The 20,967-nt window shown below is 32.1% G+C and overlaps 2 protein-coding genes across 2 annotated transcripts; both read right to left on the bottom strand.

Annotated features, from left to right (window-relative positions):
• Positions 1-171: 171 nt before the first annotated feature.
• LOC117243394 (adenylosuccinate synthetase) lies at positions 172-11,875 on the bottom strand. Its single transcript, XM_033510841.1, has 6 exons — positions 11,563-11,875; positions 6,109-6,211; positions 3,833-4,196; positions 3,194-3,586; positions 2,695-2,951; positions 172-2,263 (listed from the first exon to the last, which is right to left on the bottom strand). The coding sequence occupies exons 1-6, from the start codon at positions 11,746-11,748 to the stop codon at positions 2,214-2,216; spliced, it is 1,353 nt and encodes a 450-aa protein (XP_033366732.1). The 5' UTR covers positions 11,749-11,875; the 3' UTR covers positions 172-2,213.
• A 1,634-nt stretch (positions 11,876-13,509) lies between these two features.
• LOC117243326 (homeobox protein H17-like) lies at positions 13,510-14,223 on the bottom strand. Its single transcript, XM_033510689.1, has 2 exons — positions 13,885-14,223; positions 13,510-13,614 (listed from the first exon to the last, which is right to left on the bottom strand). Exons 1-2 carry the CDS (start codon positions 14,167-14,169, stop codon positions 13,552-13,554), a joined length of 348 nt encoding a protein of 115 aa, XP_033366580.1. The 5' UTR covers positions 14,170-14,223; the 3' UTR covers positions 13,510-13,551.
• Between the last annotated feature and the right edge of the window lie 6,744 nt (positions 14,224-20,967).

Genomic DNA, 20,967 nt, shown 5'->3' with positions numbered 1-20,967 from the left:
TTAGTTAACGAATCTTTCTTTTTGTCATATTCATTATAAAGTAAAAAGTTATATAATTAGAGGTCCACAAATGAAAAAGATTAGTAGTTGGGATTCAATACTTACACTTTGAGTATAGTGAATGTTAATGGATAAAAGCAACATCTAAGAAAATCAGATATTAAACTCAAGTAATTTTCAAATAAATACATTTTTATTAACATTTTTTATTTTACATTCAAACAATGGATACCATGAATTAACACGAATTATCCAATAAGAAGGAACTCGAAAAAATGACATTTCTGTTCTCTTCTATTAACGTTATGTACTACTAAAATTCAAAAGCTTAATGCTATAAATTTCTTTGTTGTTTATTCTCTGTGCGCTTGTTTCATCAACTCCTTCGACAAATTAAATTTATCGTTAAAAGTAACAAACCGGATGGACAAATGTAGGATGTGATAGCTGCGAATGGGTTTTGATATGACCTGTGGGTGTAGAGAGAATGATGAATGATTGTGGACAGAATGGAAGATGTCGAATATTCAATTTAGAATATCGATTGCGAGTGAAGATTCCTAGAATGCACGTGACTACGTAAGTAGAGATTTGGCTGGCATGGTAAGAATGTGTAATGTCTTCAAAAATATGAATTAGGAAGCGAGAGTTATTCTGTTACTGTTACATTGAAGTCGTTGCGTTATGTTAAGCTGCGTCTTGATTATAAAGAGTATTAAAGATATTCGTAAAGATATTAAAGATATACGTGTGAAGACTTCACACGTTTCAATTCATTGATTTAAAAAAATTAAGGACTCATTAGGGACTAATTAGTTAGCTCCATTGAAGATGCAGTAGAACATGAGGGTGATTGTGTAAATATAGAATACAATATACGTCAAAAAATAGATTCCGTGGAAAGAAACAGTATTAGATATTGCAGCATGATCTAGTAATTAATTGACCCAAAGATATTGTTTCTTACTGAAACGTATTAAGTTTTTAAAATATGTAGAGGAGGGTGGTTTGCCTTCAACAAAGAGAAAGTACCGATATTTTTCGTCCACGACTGACACGTTCATTTTTGTCTGGTTCTAACTCAATCAACTAATTCGGTTATAATTTATTTAAAGCGCGCGAATTAAACCCGATAGGATTACTGCTTTCATCTCCGATGCTTTTTGATAAATTTTTTAACAATAGCTACGGGAGTGCTTCAAAGTAACGGCCGCATAGCGTAAGTACACAAAATGGTAATACTCTTACTTATTACATTAATAATCCTGAACAGTGGTATAAATATCTAAGTTTGGCACAAAGATTCAATTTTACGCCAACTAAATATACCAGAAGTCACGTTATTCGCAAAATGTTTGATGTAAGATACATTGTTACAAGATCTGATTGTAGAAGATTAAGATAATATATATCAAGAAAGTCGTGATGAATTGGAAACACCCGAGGAGGAAATAATTCTAGAGATATACGAATAAAATAAGAAAATTTAGAATATAAAGGGGAAAAAACATAAGCCATATAAATTCGATGTCTTAGGTGCAACACAAAGAACACAATTGGCATTGGGACAAAAATCTGGTCCGAAATTTTTAAATACGTATGTACTAACCAACGAATTACGAAACAATAAACTTATTATATGTAAGATAGGAAATCAAGTTCTCAATGTTTTGACGATAGAGGATCATACGAAACCATACATTAAGTATGAGAATCATAATACAAGTAAAAATGTTTAACCTAAGGGTAGGGCAAAATGGTTAAATATAGGGTACCACATATATAGGTGGGATTTGATTGTATCTGAGAATGGAGTGGATGATGGGTAATTGAAGGCCAAGTGAAAGATATTGAATGAAGATACTGCATTAGACCAGAGTGTCGATCGCAAGTAAAGAGTAATTCCTAAAATGTACACGAGACATGTATGGGATCACGTAAAGGCTATACGTGATGAAAATGTGTGTTGTATGTATGACGTCACTATGAATGTGGTCTGATTACAAAGCGAGAGAATCGCTCATGCATTGTCGAAAAATTCATGTCGTCAATGTGTTGTATTAAAGTTTTTGCGTTGTGTTAAGCGTCGTGATTGTAAAGAAATGTTAAGTATATCCATTTTATTTAATAAAGACTTCACACGTTCATTCGCCCAATCCACTGATCCTACACAAATAAATATATTTCCATGGTTGTAACCAATATGTGTAACGTCAAAGTGTAATTACACTTTCTCGGCCTGCTCCCACTCCAATCCATTTAACTGAAACAATAATAATTTCTGAATTTAATGTTATTAATAATATTTAATTTTTTGTACTTGTAATACGTCTAAGTTCAAGACTTTGCATTTTTAACTAAATATGAGAGGAATTGAAAACAAAAAAATATTTTTTATATAACAAGAAATTTTTATTATTCAAGTCAGAATCGGATCTTCGTCCTATATAACGATACTCAAAAAGTTGATCAGTTTTCAAAATAAATGCATAGATGGACATTCGCAATCTAATTATAACATTGAATAGGTAAAATAGAACATAGAGTTGAAAAAATTAATATTTTACTAATTTTTTACTGGAAAAGATTATTAATATGCTCTTTAGTTTTAATCGGCGATACTGTACGCAAAGCCCAAAAAGTCACAAAACTGATCATGAGATTACATAATAGTTTCACATATTAAAATATTACCTGGCACGCCAAGATGTTCTTCTATTAATTGTATATATTTTTTTGCATTAGGAGGTAGCTTTTCCAAGGAACGTACACCCTCTGTCTCTGACTCCCAACCATCGAGAGTCTCGTAAATTACTTCTACTTTTGCTAAATCAGAGGTGCTACTTGGAAAATAGTCAATTTCTTTTCCATTTAATCGATAACCTATACCGACTTGAATTTTTGGAAGTGTATCTAGAATATCTAATTTCGTAAGACATATTGACGTATATCTGCAAAATAATTTAAATTAAATTATATATAATTTAAATTATTGATGAAGGTAAAAAATTTGAAAGTAAAAAAGTGCATGTAATATACAAAAATATATAAATATCCAAAGTATAGTACTCGTTATAATATTTTGTAAATGCATAATTCTCTACGTAGATTCCTCTTTATCTAATTACATTCATAAAAATATGAATTTGCCTAAAAGTCCATTTATCATATTTATTATAAAAGTATTTCTTACCCATTAACCAAGGCGGTGAATTTAAGAAGAGTTAAATCTAGCCAACCACAACGCCTCTTCCTATTTGTCGTAACACCAAATTCGTGTCCTCTTTTTTGTAAAAGTTCGCCTGTAGCATTCAAAAGTTCAGTAGGAAATGGACCATCACCAACTCTTGTGGTATACGCTTTAACAACACCGACAACTTCTCCGATATAAGACGGCGATAATCCAAGACCGGTACAAACACCACCTATACTGCAGTTAGAACTCGTAACATAGGGATATGTACCAAAGTCTATGTCTAACATTGCAGCATTTGCACCTTCTACTAATACTTTTTTTCCTTCGCGTAATGCTTGATGTAAATACTGAACTGTTTCTTTCACTAGTGGTCTTATTCTTTCTGCATAGCTGAAAAATAGGATAAAGGAAATAGAATAAAGAAATTGTTTTTTACTAAGTACACTATTGCTTATAAGAATCCGGATATTTTAGTCGATACATAGTACATGATAATACATGAATAGTATTATTTTATTAATATATAATAGTTATTCACGATTCAATATTATTTTCAATAAACTCTCCTCATACTTGTTTAGTGCTAATATCTGAATCATATTCAGATTTAAGTGAAAAATAAATAAAAATACGTACTCTTTATACCGCTGAAGTTCTGCTTTCACGTCGACCTGAAGTGCTGGAAACATTTTTTGATACGAGGTAATCAGCGCATCAAACTTTTGTGAGAATTTGTCGAAGTCGCCGAGAAGATCACCGATTCTAAGTCCATTTCTAGCAGCTTTGCTTGAATACGTTGGACCAATTCCTTTTTTAGTAGTACCCAGGGACTGCGTACCTTTTTCTAATTCTTGGAGGCCATCGACTTGCTGATGAAAATCAAATACTATATGCGCACGATCAGAGATTATCAATCGCTCCTGCCAATTTTTTAAACCTTTCGCTTCATTGCTTTCTAATTCCTCAAAAAGACCCGGTAGGTGTATTACTACTCCGTTTCCTGAAACAAAATTCATGACAGGATTATAATTATTGTAATACAGTATCAGCAGAAATATGATCACGGTGATCAATTTTCTCTTTTAGACTCATATTAGTATTATAAAATCTATAGAAGGCGGGAATAAATCGCATTACACGATCAACTTAAATTATATTACTATTTTACACTAATAAATCAATTGCAAATTAGTTTGTGTCGCATAATATAATTTGAAGTACAGGTAGTACATTTTTTATCAGTTTCCTCTTTTTTCAGGTTTCCAAGGTTATGCTCAATTTTTTTTTTTTAGAAATAAATCTATAACTTTTTTTATGCTGGATTCTTAATGGATATTGAGAAGAGTTGAGGAAGTATCATAAAATATATTATAGAGAAGGAATATACATTTATCATAATAAAATTAAGAGCAACTTTTGAAAGAAGCAACAAACTGGTATCTGCAACGGTTTCTTACATTTCATGTGCCTCACCTGGTATAGTGTAATGTAACCGTCGTATCCGTTTCCAAGGTATTTTGCGGATAGTGTAGCGAACACTAATATATAGAGTAAGTAACGAAATTGGAATGGGTTATATTTGGACTTTAGTTAAAGATAGAAAGAGATTAAAAATTTCATATATAAATTATATCTAAAAATTATATATAAAATTTTTTAAACTAAACAACATTGGATTACTGTATCTACCACAGAGCCCAGATTTAAATCCCATCGAACATTTATAAGACCATCTCTATCAAATACCAGACAACATATGAAATAACAAACTGTTATTTCAAGATGCGTTGTTGCTCATTTGCTTAAATATAGATAACAATGTTGTCAACAAACTAATATTAAGTACGATTTGAAAACGCAATTCGAAATTATGGATACCAAACTTCCTTTTGAAAGCACATCTACATCTGTATGTTCCTTATTAAATTGATAGTCAACTTAATTTCCGCAGATGGTGGCGGTTTATTTTTCTATAAATGTAAAGACATGTTCCAATACATGAACAGTTAAGCTCATCTTAATTAATAGCTTTTTGGGTCTTTTGCTTCGTATGAACAAAATGACTGAAATCATTACCACGACAATTATGCTAATTCTTCTTTATAACATTTGTGTATATTGCTGAAACACGAATAAATTCATGCACAAGATATCAATGAAAATGTTGTATAGATTCTTTCCAGAATCAAAGCATAGCTTAAAAAAGAGTATTACAGGAGAATACAACTCTAACATTTTCATGTTGGATGACGTAAGGAAATTTACATCAAGACGAAAACTGCTTCTATTATGACGCAACGTTGCGTTAAATTCTGTCTTGAGAACCAAAGATGTAGTTTTAGTTGCAATTTATATTGCGATCAGAATAGATAGATTCGTACACAATACATTAAATATGACTAATTTCCACAATATACGATTGTATTACAGTTGTTGTTATTATAATTGTATATATATATATCTACTTCCATTATAACTGTCGGTTAAAATTATGTCACAAATAGCTAATGCCAAAGAACTATAAAAAAACTTTCAACGAAGATGTGTCACCGACTATTTTTATAACATATTTTGTAGTCGGTATCTTCATTTTTTAATATTTAACAATTTGTTATACGTAACATAATATGTGTTATATAAACTAGTTCCACTGTATTTATGTGTTTCTATTTCCCGTATTATGTAGTTAGTAAGTACAGTTTTTAGTGAAATGGCCCCGACACGACCTAAAGATGATAAGTCCTTATTGTCCGTATCGCCACCAGCTTATGTAACATATATATTGTTACATTCTATACCCAAAACAGTTACGTAGATACTTAATTTTTTCTCTGTTTTTTTGGATGTTTAGCTAGCGTAATATGAGATCATCGATATTCTATTAAGGGCCACCATAATCGAAAAATAATTACCTATAAGCGAAGTGCATCTAGGATTGATTATTCCACTGGGTAGAAGATGGAAGTGGAACTCCGCACCGTCTACTACTACTGTATGCCCGGCATTGCTTCCTCCCTGCAAAATTAAAATTCTCCTTTTGCTCCAATGTAAATATCTTTTTCCTTCATCTTTATTCCATACTTTTTAAACACTTCCAGTGACAGATCAGAACAGATGTTCATCTTACTCAAACATCAAAATTATTATGATTTTCAATGAAACATCTAAATAATAATTACAAAATGAACAATTTAATTTACATCCTAAAATATTTTTCATACGGTTTACTAATGTTGCTGGCAGTGAATTAATGAAATATCATTTTGTAGATAACACAATTTAAAGAGTGCAGGGTAGAGTGTCAGACTACAGTTATTTTATGATTCCTCGAATGAGGAATGATTAACATGTTAAATGAAAAATAGAAGAAATATTGAACATGTGATGTCAATAAGCAATATCTAATGAGGCGCGAAATTAGCATTATTTACTAATGTTAGCACATTAGAAACTAGTGACGAGAATTCAAATTTTCAGATACGTGTATTACCTTTTAATTTTTTTCCTGATAATGGAGCTTTTCGTTCTCGATATTATCGATTTTAATTTTAGACTTTGTTATAACGCATGTTTTCAGCTTGACGTTAGAGCAAAGGCGTATACAAGAAACATTCAAGCATACATAGGACCAATTATAATGTTAAGAAATTAATGGTCTTTAGTGAAATTATTAGAGGAAAAATATATAACGAACATCAGTTGTGATAGAAAAAATTAATTAAAAGATATTACTGTTACTATATAAAATTATGTACTTGTAAAAAGAAAAGATACGTTAAAACTTACAACATATTATATAATACGGATTGAAACTACATACGAAACGAAATTTTCAGATTCTAGATACAAGATGTAAGAAGAATAATTTGAATAGTTTAGGGTAGAGCTTTATATGTTTGGATTACCGATATTATTTGAAAAATTAATGTCATGTTTTCCGTAAACAGTTCATTTTAATTTTCGACACGATTTTTTGATCGTTTACAACAACGTAATAAAGAGAGATATTAAAGAAAATTTATTTATATTGAGCGAATAACACATAACGATAACAAATATTTCGAAAATATTTTTTGATAGCAAATTCATGGTCGCCTTTTAAGTTTATTTAAATACAAATTTTAATTTCACTAGTAAAAAGTTACGGATGTAAACTCTCGACTACTTTTTAGCTATTATCATTTTGTGTACATCAATTACAATTTTGTTGGCGTTGAAATACTATAATAGATCAATTATAAAGTTTAAACAAGTAAATATTATCTCAGAATTTATGAGAAATTGTATTGCTTTAATTCTAATGCATGGAATTATGATACAATTATAGTATCTAAATACAAAGTTGAACGAGATATTAAACCTAACAAATATCAAAGTCGTATTCTAAAGTCCTATTCAGATTAATTCAAGCAACTTGAAATTTCGTGATTCCTTTGACTATTAGATATATATTTACTTAATTTAAAATATTATTTCAAACTACCTTTATTCTTACTAATTCACTTGACTTCAAGCAATTTGAAACATTTGATAGTTTCAAATAAAGCAAAGAAATAAGGATACAAGAAAAAAAGCTACCTTCAGAATAAAACAAGTATTATATTTATGAACAATGCGAAACATCAATGTCAAACACGATTTATGATAACTTGTGCAAATTAAGTCATAATTATGGTAGAAAAGTTGATTTTACTACATTTGATATTCATAAGCACCAGCAAATCACAGATAGCAATCGCTTCCTACTAGGGAAGAACTTATGTAAGAACTAAATGTAACGAAGTTCTGCACAAATGTACTAGCCATTAAATCTCGGACAAGCAGCGGTAGAAAATGTACCTAATCGCCTATACAGAGGTGGTTGCAACGAAATCGAAACGCTGAACCATATTCTAGATACACTAGATACTATATACTTGATATTTACACAAGAGTGGCCAAGCACAAAGCTATTGCAATATTTTCTGTTACCGAAAGGATTCTGAAAACAGAACTTGATGGCAAAGCTAAGAAGAACTGCGTTGGTTATAGACGGGCAAGTATGTAGCTAGTGAATAAACCTTACAAAAGCCTACAAGAAAAAGACTAATTACTATCAAGAACTGGAAGATGCTAATATGAGATACAACGCCACAGAAGTCAAATTCACATCTGCTTCCATACCTTGTCGGGATATATGAAACAGAAAGCAGTAGCACAATTAACCGGTATGGAAATAGAAAGAAGGAATTGATTATTCTGTCATCTCGAGCCCTAATTGGTGAACTTAATGCATTCTGTATCTTTAACAAATCCATACTCAAAAGGAGAACGAGTGTAGGTTGAATTGGACCTTGATACTCGATCTAGTTATGTATTACCTGTAAACAGGTATAATGATATGCTTACTAATACATAGTAAGATGGATAAAAAACAAAAAAGAAAAAAAATAGTTAAGCAGTAATGGTCGTGTGCAGTACGTGCTTGTTGAATAAAATTAATACTCGTTAATAAACTTCTATTTACGAAATCCTTCAGTAGTACACCTACTGGCTGACTCTAGAAGGAAACCTACCGAGGATATGAAATAAGAATAATGTACCGTTGCAGAAAAATACAAAATTAATTTTATAATACCATTTTATATCGTTTCTTTTACTTCATGATAATTTTCTCTATTTTCTGATTTTAAGAATATCGCTCATTATATTTATGTGGGGTTAGGTATATCTTTAATGATCGTAATAATAGACGTATATTTGATTTTGTCGCATTCTCTCGTGTTTTAACTCATTATGCAGTAGATGAAGTACAACGACATCATAGAATTGGTAGAATTCGGGTAATTATGTTTAAACTACCTATTACGTGATCCGAGAAGTTCGTACCATGTTACATTTACATATTTCATGAAGTGAACAAAGAATGATAAGATATATAATGAGCGGCAGAAACTTTGTACACTACCGTTTAGAAGTATATAGAATACTGTAAATGAAGAATGTAGATAGTTACTTTTCTTGACAGAATGTAATTCAGTTACAATATTATGGATAGAAGGACTCAAAACACTTTTATCTTTTATTAAAGTTATCATAAGATATTACGACAAAATATTTTATTTTGAAAAGTTAATATGTAACACAAAAATTGACATTAAACAAAAAATTGCTGGCATAGTTAGAAGAAAGAAACAAAGCTACAGTCCAGCTCACTCCGCACCCCCAGCATGGCCTGTACACATGGATACCACGTGCGCTGACTAGACTAATTCGTAAGAGGACGAAAAACGAATGTGGACAAGTATCACGCATCTCCCCAAGAGGAACCGACCGAGCTCTGCCATGAAAGCTGGCCACAAATCTTCAATCAAATACTTACATGCGCAACCAACGGCGACCCCCACTAACCCCTAAAAATATTACCAAGTACCACCTTGCAGGTATCGACATAAAACCACGGTACCCCATATAGACAACAGAATCTCAAAAACTGCCCACTTCGGAACAAAACTGTAATTCGGAAAATTCAGCTACCACCAAATCTCCATCAATTATTTTGTGCGAAAATCTGATTAAATCAATTATTCATCTACTATCCAAACACCTAAAAGATTTCAACATAAAATGCATCTACATGAACAAACACAGAATATAATAACGAACAAGTATATTGGAAACATCTTGCAGCGATAATAATAACAGATAATAATACTAGTAATAATATCAGTAATATCTTATCTATATTTATCTATAATTGTGATAAGTATCTGCTTATAGTAATAGGAATGTACATACATATTTTTAAAAAAATGTTTATATTACGTCATATCAATTGCAGTATATTGTATACCGATGAATGATATGTGAAGTATCTAAAAGCGATTAATGAGCATTGTACGTGTAAGTGCTTAAAAAATTTAGTGGTTGTGGCAATTCATAGTAGTCTAAATAAAGCTTCATTTTAAGCCAATTTATGTTTATAACGACATTCAGAGTGGATAGAATATTATGTAACAAACTGTGAACTTTGCTTCTTGTGTTAATAACCCATGTAACTCACATAAGTGGTTGATATGACTTTAAACAAAAGGAATAAAAAAAGAATATTAGGTTTATTAAAAATCATTCTTTTATTTGGTACATATAAATTTTAATATTTATGCAGGTTTGCACCAGATCTTAACTGTAGTATGATTTTTAAAAATTATGTCATATTATATCATTTATAGAGATATATTAAGGTCATCTCATTAAAAAAGATCTTAATAAACCAATATAAAAAAGAAGTTAATATATAAATTGACTTTTAATTTATTAAACATATAAAGTTATTAATGATAGTCAATTATGTAAAAATTATAACATCATCATTAAAATTATAACTTCATGACTACATGATTATTACAGAGAAATATACTTATATATGCGATATTAAAATTTGATCTAATAAAGTAAGCTAATCATTTTAATTAATACACAAACATGTAAATGGACACATGTCAGTTATTACATACATACACATTTATGTGTCAAATGTAATTAATGCTTCATAAACTAGAATATGTGAAAATTCTGCATCAATTACAAATGACTAAGTACTATTTTACTTCTATAAAGATATTGTGTCAAGATGGGTTATAAAAACATTTAGATATGACAGATGCTATGTATAAGTTATTTACATACTTGCGTTTATCTATATGAATTTAAGAAAGATAATATCTAAATATAAGGTACGAAACATAGAATATGAAATATATAAATAAAACAATAATAAGAAAGAAAATTATGAAATATTTTATATGAAATGGATATCTGAATAAGATAAGTAAATTACCGCCAAGATAAGTAAATAAGTAAATAAATTTGAAAAAATGCTAATGCAGAAGCTTTCATTTTTTTACTATCATGATAATAAAAAATGCAGTAGAGGATTTTGGTAAATATAGAACTTATCATAAAAATGAGTACTATATGATATATGAGTACTATATAATATTTACTAAATATGTATTATAATTTCAAAGTTTCGTTATCATAAATTATACTCTTTTCAATGCTTAAATTAGCTTACAAAAGTATACAATATTTATTTACCTCCGTAAGAGGAGGGATATCAATATAGAGAAAGAATCACTAATAATCATGTGACATATATGAAAACAGTGGAGAGAAAGAGACAGAGGAGGGAAAATTTTCGTCACTGTTCAAAATAAAACGATAAAAAGGGAAACATATAACCTATTGTGTGTCTTTTAAACGATGGATATAGTAGTCTACGATACTAAATCTTCTAATAGAAAGAACATTTTGGATCAAATTTAAACGTATAGAACTTTATGCCGGAAAAAAGGCGGACGAGAATGAAAAAATGGCGGACTCACCTGACACCTGCAGACGACGTCAGCATCCATAGCAAGCATATCGACGACCTTGCCTTTACCTTCGTCGCCCCATTGTGCTCCAAGAACAACAGTAACTTTGGCTGTGTTAGTATTCGACACACGTTGCTTTTTCCTCGGTGATGCAAGGACACCATCTCCATTTGCTTGTTGAACGGAACGCTGCATTTTCGGGTACTATATTCGTAACTTCCCGAGTAACTGAACAAATTACGCGCGCACGCACACACCTCGAAAACCGTCGCGCGACTGCTGAAACATAGACTGGTAGTCTACCAGTGATAGAAGAGTTTGACTGACTTATATTTGCCGAATGGAACGACATCTAGAGGGAAAAATAAAGATTATAAAAATTAAATAATCTGAAGTAAGATAAAAATTATAGAATAACACAAATATTAATTCTATGAAGATTTTCATCATTAAAAATATAACTTTACAATTAAATGAATAACACGTTTAACGATTTATTAATAATTTTGTTATTAATTAAGGTGATTGACATTAGGCATAACATTATTTTTTAGATCAAACATATTTTAATCGGTAAAGTAAAAATATTGGCTAATCGTAAGTACATATGTACCAGTTAGTACCGAATAGACTTGATATTTAATGTTTTTTCGGGTCTCAAATTTTGCAGCTTTACCATTTTCACGTCGCATGCGACTTTATCGATGCTAGTATAATAGATGTTATGTTAGTAACGTACTGCATACTAATGCATTCTGTTTCTGTTATATAGTTACAAGTAAAGTACGTGTTACTATAATTTTCTGACCCAAGATATTATTTTATCTGGAACTAAAAATTATTATCTTTCTATTTTCTACCTATTAAGTAATTTTATTTGATCGAATTAAATATAACACGTATATTAAATTTTTAAACGCCAGATATTTACATTACAGATAAATTACATTAGCTCATGCTTACGTATATATTTACTTTGTTTACATAATAGAGTGATGAACGTTAAGCGGTAAGCGATAAGCGTTACGGCTTGTCACGCGGATTTTTGACGGCGAGAGGGCGGGGGATCCTCTTGCAAGTCGAGCGTGCACGAATAAGGCCACGATTATAGAGGAGAGTGATAAACGGTAACTGATAAGCGGTAGAGCGATAAGACAAGTGACGGCTGAGCGATCGGAAATAAATCTATAGATTTGACTTATAGTATGTTTGACTAATAATTAAAATAAATCAAACCTATGGATTTATTTTCTGTCGCTCAGCCATCACTTGTTTTGTTGTTTCCTAAGCCTTAATAATCAGATTTTTATTCATGCACACTCGATTTACAGAAGGATCCCTCCGCTCTCTTGCCATTCAAAATCGCAAGTCAAACCGCGGCGCGGGCTGTTATTCTATGGCCGGAAGTTGAAACGATTAGGTGTATCCGTGTTACTTTGCGACAAGTGTTAATCTCTGTAATACTTCCGTAATCATTCATTCATACGCTACTATTAACCCTATATTAGTATTTAGTTGACGTACATTTTTATTTAATAATATATTACAATCTTATATAATTTATGATATTACCAATATCTCATCCACCTTACCAATTTTGGTGATTTTTGAATATGTTGCCGGGGGCATGATTCTGAATAACCTTTTTCTATACATGTAACCGCCGCTCCACCTTAATTTCCAAAATATATATATCTTCACAAAAAGTTGTCGATACTGTTACAGTGAATTCTGTCTATAATTGTGCGGCTGTGACTAATGTGTATGTTTAGTATTGGCTACTGGCCGCTTCAGGACGCGACGCAGCTGTCGCATAATGAATTAATTTAAGTTTATATAAGGTTTTACAATCTAGTGATATTCAAAGAATATTAAATGTTGTTAAAATATAATAATTGTACGAGAATATTATTTTGAAGAAGATAACTATATTATATTTGAAAATAAATACTCGTTATTCGTATAAATTGTGTAATAGACTTATTTTTTATTGTATTATTATATTTTAATACAAAATTCACGTCGCTCCCTGGCACGTCGATTTTGAAACCAAATCTTTATCTGAAACAAATTAGTATTATGACAATAATATATGTATGAATACGTAAATACCTTTTCCAATAAATGTAGGTATTATTTCTTTTAACATCTTCCGATTATTGTAAAAAATTAAGTTCTAAGTATCGTCGCTCACAATCAGAAAATTTTAGTTTAGACAAAGAAGAAACAAAAATAAAAGTTCTTAACTTTTTCTTGAACAAAGAATTATAACGTATAGTTTCAATCGTATTAAAACAAGTTAGTGATAAATGTATAAAACTTTGAAAGTACCCGGTTAGGAGGAAGATTTAAAACATTTGATATCTCCAATACGTTGTCTTTTGAAAGATAAGCATTGATCTGAAATTGCTGCTCGAGAAAATCCAGTTGAAAAGTTGAAAATGGTATCCGAGGATGAAGACTAGGCTTTCGTCTATTTTTTCCAATCGCACGTTTTCTAGGAATTTTTGGAGGTTTATACCTTGTACATCGAAGCCATTCTAACTCTGTTGCATTTTTCATTACTTCTACATAATCTGTTTTGTTATTTAAAAGATTAATTAGCTTTTCTCTCATATTATTAAGCGACGGAGATCTATTTTCTATCTTTGTCAACTTTTTTGAGAAATTGATTTTTGAATCTTTATTTTTATTTTCTAAAGAGTCATAATTTATGCATTTAATTTGTTTGTTGCCAAATTTTTCTTCGTGATCTTGTTTCAGTAATTCTTCTTGAAATTTGTTGCGATAACATCTTTGGACTACTTTCAAATTTATTATGTTATTTTGTTGTTCATTTATATTAACACTACCATAACGTTCATTTATTTCTTCGTAACACTCATCACCCTTCTCAGGTTTAACGTATTCATAATTTGTTACGTGACCTTTTCCAGTGTGCGTTATTACTTTTGAGCCGCTTATTTCATTTGAATTAAATTCCTCTTGTTCAAAGGGTTTTGAAAAATGTTGATAGACTGCCATATGTTTTTTTTCATCAGCAATTAAACAGGACTTTTTCATATCAGTGGTACATTTTTCAATTATGTCAAACTTTGAAATTTTATAAAACTGGTTAACGATATTATTTTCTTCAGTATTTAGTAAACTTATACAATGTTCCTCATCCTTATATTGTTTGAAATTGATTATTTTGAAATTCACTTCGTCGTTTTCTTTTACGTTAACTTCACTTTTCCGTTGAAAATACACACCATAATCTTCCGCATCATTAAATTCGTTATTTTTAAACACATTATTTATTTGATACGTATCTCTTGTGCCAATTCCGAAGTTGGTCGGTAAATTCTGCGCAGGATTCGGTGCAGGATTTTCCTTAATGGATGCAAAATTATTTTTTGTATTTACCGCGACATCTTCTTCTATACTAATTTCAAAGGCTGTTCCAATATTTTTTTCAAATTTTTCTTTCTGTAAATCAAGTTCATGAGTTTTTGTTACACTAAATTGAGACAAGTTTATATATTGGTCATTTCGAAGAAATCTGAATTTATCGGCTAGAATACTCTCGATGCTAAAGTCTTTTGGTTTTCTAACCGATTTCATGTCGAAACTTCAACTGTGGTCGCTTAATAAAATCCTCTTTATATATGGCTCTCCATTACATGCTACTATGGCCACCCCAAATTTTCGCAACTTGCGCCTGCTGAAGCTCGATTTCGAATTAAACGCATAGTTGAACACATGATGCTATCTTGTTGGACCAATGTTACAGTATTCAGTGACTTTCAACCTTAACTTTCTGTATCTCTTTACAAACAAGGTTCTCGAAATTTTTCATTAGACGACTTTACTTTTAATCTTCACGCCTTCCCCCGCCCCTTCTATTTTTAGCTTTATTAAGCATTCAAATTCGTAAATACGAAAAAATACAGAATGTTCTAGTTTTGACTTTAAATTTCACGTCAATAATTTATATCAAGTCAGATGGCTAGAATTCAAAGCTTATAAGTTAAATATTTAACTGGACTTTATGAAAAAGAATCAGATTGCGTATTAAAATAACATTCTATCAATCATAGACAAAAACTTTAATGACGAGTAAAGGAGATAAAAATTAGGAATTAAGAAATTTGGATGACAGACACTGTTCGACTGCTAGTACTCAAAAACATCACATAATCCAGACCATATTATCCACGGGATATTGATCGGTGTTCTACTGTAACAATGTAATTGATACTCTTGTGGGGAGAGAAGAAAAAGATGAGTGAAGCGTAGAGACATCCTTAACACAATGATTTGTATAGGGCAGATGGGATACAATGATGTTCATATAATTAGAAATTATAAAGTATCCAGATTATCCGATAAATGAAGTGGACTGAAGAGAAAACGTAAATATTTAGACACTTTTGAAGCAAAGCAAAAACTTTTGAAGATTAAATACTTGCTTGCTTTCTTGGATAATTACTAGCATCGACCAAGTACAATACATCGATCTTCACAAGTGCAGTAAAAGTTATGGATGCGAGGTATGGATAAGTGTTCGAAAATCGAAGTCGATTACTCGCATTTAATCAATGACGAAACATGACTATCTTGTCGTTCGTCGATGATAAGGGTGGTTTCCTATAATAATCTCCAAGCAACTTCCTACAGTAGTTTCTAAGGGACAAAAATAAATTAGCATAGTTCACTTTGAGCCTCATAGATGGCGCTATGAGTATATTAAAACAGAAGGCTACAGTTGAAGACCGCACGGGAAGATACAAGTTTATTTTTGTTGATTTGTGACTTTTATGTCACTTGGTTGAAACGAATTAAATAAAAGTAAATAAAACTTTATAAATTCCAGGATATGGGTAACGATAGGTGACAGTTTGAAAATAGGTGACAAATCAATAATATTTTGTGAAACACCAATGATATTAGTTCAGCTTTTATGTTAGTTTATTTAATTAATATTAGTCTGTATAATTAACGTTATTAATATCTTTTCAAGAGGCTAACAAAAATACATATTTAGTCCAAAAATCAAATGAAACATAGTTTTGATGTGGAATTGATTAATAACATTAAATTTTAAAATTAATCGTTTATGAAAGATATAAAATATAATATTTTATGATTTTCATCTGTAGCCTTATACTTTATTGTCTTATATTTAAACAGGAAAAGAAAGTTTATGGGCCAATGTTGCTTTTTGATCTTTTAATCTGTCCTTCCAATTTTTCTCAGCTAACAAATTATAAAGTTTTGTTAAAATTAATGGCTAGAATCTAGTCAACCTCTTGAACTCAAAACAATCTTTTTGTTTTGTGCTTCGTAACATCTAATAGTTGCTTCTTTCGTTATGAATACTTCTAAATGCGTTATACTATACTGAATAGTGTTTACAGAAGTATCACTGATTCATTGTTGTTTTCACTACTGTCAAATCTTCCTTTAATTTTTTTTTTCAATAATCTCTTCGTTGCTTACATATTTAATGATCAATTGAAAACAATAGTCTGATTGAGGAATATAGAGAGACAGAGAATTTAGGATAGTTAAGTATTTATACTTCGGATATTTTTGTTCTTTTATTATTCGTCATTATACAGATAATCGAACGTTAGAATAAGAAGTGTTTGGAAAATCCTGGTTTTACTATATTTTCATACCACTAGAAAGAAGACATTTCTTCAATTAAGTACATCGATTGTCTCTCGTGCTGTGTAGCTTCATGCACATTTATATCTTCTTCGTGATTCTGTCTGCCGAGAAAGACAATTCTTGTATCTGACGTACATTTCTAACGGTTACATTCTAATATGTGCTACGCGCGTCCAATTGCAAGTACTGCACGCCTATATTTTCATGGCATGACGTATCGTGCGAACGAGGCCAAGTATCTATTTCGAGTCGACGCCTGACAAAATAGCAGCCTGACTAAGGAAACCAAAGAAGAAGATTCTCGCGGCTGGATGGCAAATGGATAGCTCGGTCGACTACAACCGCATGCATCAATTTCAAATAAGGTCCTTAAAGCTTGATCGAGTTTCTGGAACAGAAGCCTGTTTGTCTGTGTGCGACCTTTCCGTACGGTGTTCCAGTTTTCCATCGAGAGTGGTCGTTAATCCGTTCCCTAAGCCTCTACCTTTTTGAATGTTAATTATTGTTCTCATAGGGATCACGGGACTTCCAGCAGAACGGAAGTTCATTGAACCCGTGCATATCTATTCATGCGGTGCAACGATATGCGTTGAGAACGGAAGATGCGTACAGTACTTTGGCAATAATTAATAGTTTGGATATTCGAAGTAAAATGATGTTAGAATTGTCAGAGAATTGACAGATTTCGTATTGGTAGAAATATGTACCGACTAGTTCCTGATCTTGTTACTCGTGGGCTAGGAATTTAGTATTACGTTAAATAGTAAGGTCTTTGCCGCTTTGGTAGCTTTATATATACATATATTCATTGTATATATTCTGACATCTTTTTAATAATTTAACATTGATGATGACACTGTTAAATGTACATTACACGATTAAATTATGTCAATTCTTAAAACGAAGCATTGTAGCATTAAAAATTTTAAGAATTTTATATTTTTGAAATTTTAAGAAGTTAAACAAGGATCAAAACCACAACGACATGCTCCCTTAGAACAGCCTGACTCGTTTAGAACTTCAAGAGGCGTTACCTTTTTTCTTTTATTCCATTCGACCCTCTAGTCGCTTCAACCCTTCCTGATCGTACAAGGGGTTCCCTTTTGCAGGACGAAGGGCGTATCCGAAAAAATAAAAGAGACTGAATTCCCATCGTCGTGCTCAACCCTTACGCGTGAATACTAAGAGAAAGGGCACGCACTATGCGTGGAATAAAGTGGACCACATTGTCGGGGGAAATTGCCTTTGCAATCTTCAGGAGGCTACTTCCATTCCATCGCCACCTACACGAACCTGCGTTTTGTCTGGGCGGAAGTTACACGTAGGAAGAAAGAAAACAGCGTTTCGCTTGACTACCCTTAACCTATGACGATACCCTCCGAGGGCAGACTGTTATCTGGGAAGCTTTCTTGTTCACCTGGGATCCAGAACTTTAGAGACGGATGAGACACAATTCCGTCAAAACTGTTTTACCTGAGTAATAGAGCATGCGGCGAGATGGTTGCAATGAACCTACGATTCTACTGATTAATGAAACGAAGGCTGTCTGTGTGGTTTAAACTTTGCGCTTCGGTCTCATATATTTTTTACGTAAACGGTTGTTTTAATAATTTATAAACTTTTTCAGATTCTTCGTTGCACGATGTTGTTTCAAGACATACGTTACAACTGCTTTTCGACGCATTTGAACATTTCGAAAAAAGAGAAAGAAATTCTGCATGATTTTATTTTATCTATTAGGAGATAAATCTTTCTTAAGAAATAAAACACTATCAAGTGGTTTTTCAGTGTGTCGATGAAACAAAAGATATCCTTAGTTCGAATATTGTATATCGAACATATTCATCGTTCAAATATGTAGTTTATACTTTCGACCGATTAAGAATTGAAATATCACTCTTATTTGGAGCATTCGAAGAAAATGGATTTTCTCGTATACGGTATGTGTTCATGTGCGCGTTTTCCTTACGCGAGCGACAAACGACGACCATGCTTGATGACTGCAGAACTTCCTCTGCCGTATCATAAAGGCCCACCCTCTAGAGCGCTTTCATTTCCACGGTTTCAGATTACAACACGCAGCAGTACTTTCTTCTTCGCTGCGATCGTTCCTTCCGTGAATACTGAAAATACTTGAAATAAGAACGTTTCGCTTTTATATTTTTTCTTTTTTTCGTCACGAATAAGCGCGAGCATTTTCTCTATTTTTTATTAATTGCCAAAATATAGGATGAATACAAAAGCATCTTCTAGGATACATAATACTCAAGCTTAACTCAAATCTAGGATTTTATCCCCGCATGCAAATTCCTTCTAAAGTAGAATGTTTTTGTTTTTACTGATTTTCGAGGAAGAAACAAATTCTCGTGGAACGGGGTCCGCTAACGATCGGGCATTACGAAACGGGAAATAGTAAGCTGAAGGGGATTTCGAAAGGCGCGGAGTTATGCTCTACTCGACGTTTCACAGTTCGTTGAGTTTTACAATTGGTCAATGGATTTTTATTGTCCAGCTGCTTTTGTGAGGCAGTGCCTTCGGGAAATTTATTAAAGCGCATAACTCGTGCATTTCCTATTCTATCGCGGCGAGGGAATAAACTCGATAGTGGCCAGACTGTTCTGTAAAAGTGCGTTGATCTTTTTCCTTGTGTGCTGGGTCAGTTTATGCTCTTTTGCCGCACTGTGTCTTCCCAGAGACGCGATAAGTAGGATTTATAGCTAAAGTAGAATCTCCATGATTTTTAGTTTCGTCCGTCCTAGAAACCAGAACCTGTTTTTCGAATTCGATAAATAGGCAGATTTATGAGTTTCGCGGTCCCATTTTGATATGATTTATTTGTTCTTTCGAGGGACGCTTTATTAACATTTGCGAAAAGTATGATTTAGAGATTGCCTATTGACGCTATAACGTAGGTTCAATCCTCAACTATATCGTTGAGTTACTCGTGAAACAAATTGCGCAGACATTATCACTAGAGTTCATCAAAACCTGCGTGTTACTGTAAGGCAACATGGATTCTCGCTGAAATTAATTTCTACGCTAATTAAAAAATTTTTCAATTTAAAAATCACAATTATCACACATGAATAAATCTACAGTAATATTAGCTATAACATAAAGAAAAAAAAATTATGTGTATGTACGTAAAAAGCCATGGGTGATGTTGAAAAGATCATCGAAAAATGATACTTAAGAAAAATTTTTCTTCCGTCTGATTTGTTTCTTGAAACCATTTCAATGACACAAGTAACATTTCTGGTATTATTACGGACGAAGGAGATATCTAGATTTACGCTGAATATTTTGCATGTTACAATTTTTTATAAATTTTTTTTCTGTGATTATAATTCGCAATAGTTAGTGTTCTAGTATGCGTGAATTTCTGCGTCTCGCCTACATTACATTTCCATCTCGGATGCTTATCCATCGTCCTGTTTCGTTCCACGTGTCTTTTTGTTACTCTTGATGCTCTTCTCCATATCGAGTTCATTCCTGTTTCTCTCTTCGTCACACTGGTGACCTATCTTCCAGCCGAGGCCATTCCATTGAGACGGGCTACGTAGTTCTCTAACGCTGTGTCGGCGTGAAATACCCTGTTGCAAAACACCCCGACCTCCCACGCCTTCGAGGTGAGACTAGAGAAGATATACGCCTGGTACACACGTACATATGTAAACTTGTTCTCTTTACTACGCGGTCCGTTCGTGTAAGGACTGTAGGAAATTTTGGTCGGGTCAAGAATAGCGGATAAGTTGC

Source organism: Bombus vosnesenskii, unplaced genomic scaffold (assembly GCF_011952255.1).
Source record: "Bombus vosnesenskii isolate JDL3184/JDL3185 unplaced genomic scaffold, Bvos_JDL3184-5_v1.1 scf7180000013265, whole genome shotgun sequence".
NCBI lineage: Eukaryota > Metazoa > Arthropoda > Insecta > Hymenoptera > Apidae > Bombus > Bombus vosnesenskii.
This window is presented reverse-complemented; position numbering and strand designations above follow the sequence as displayed.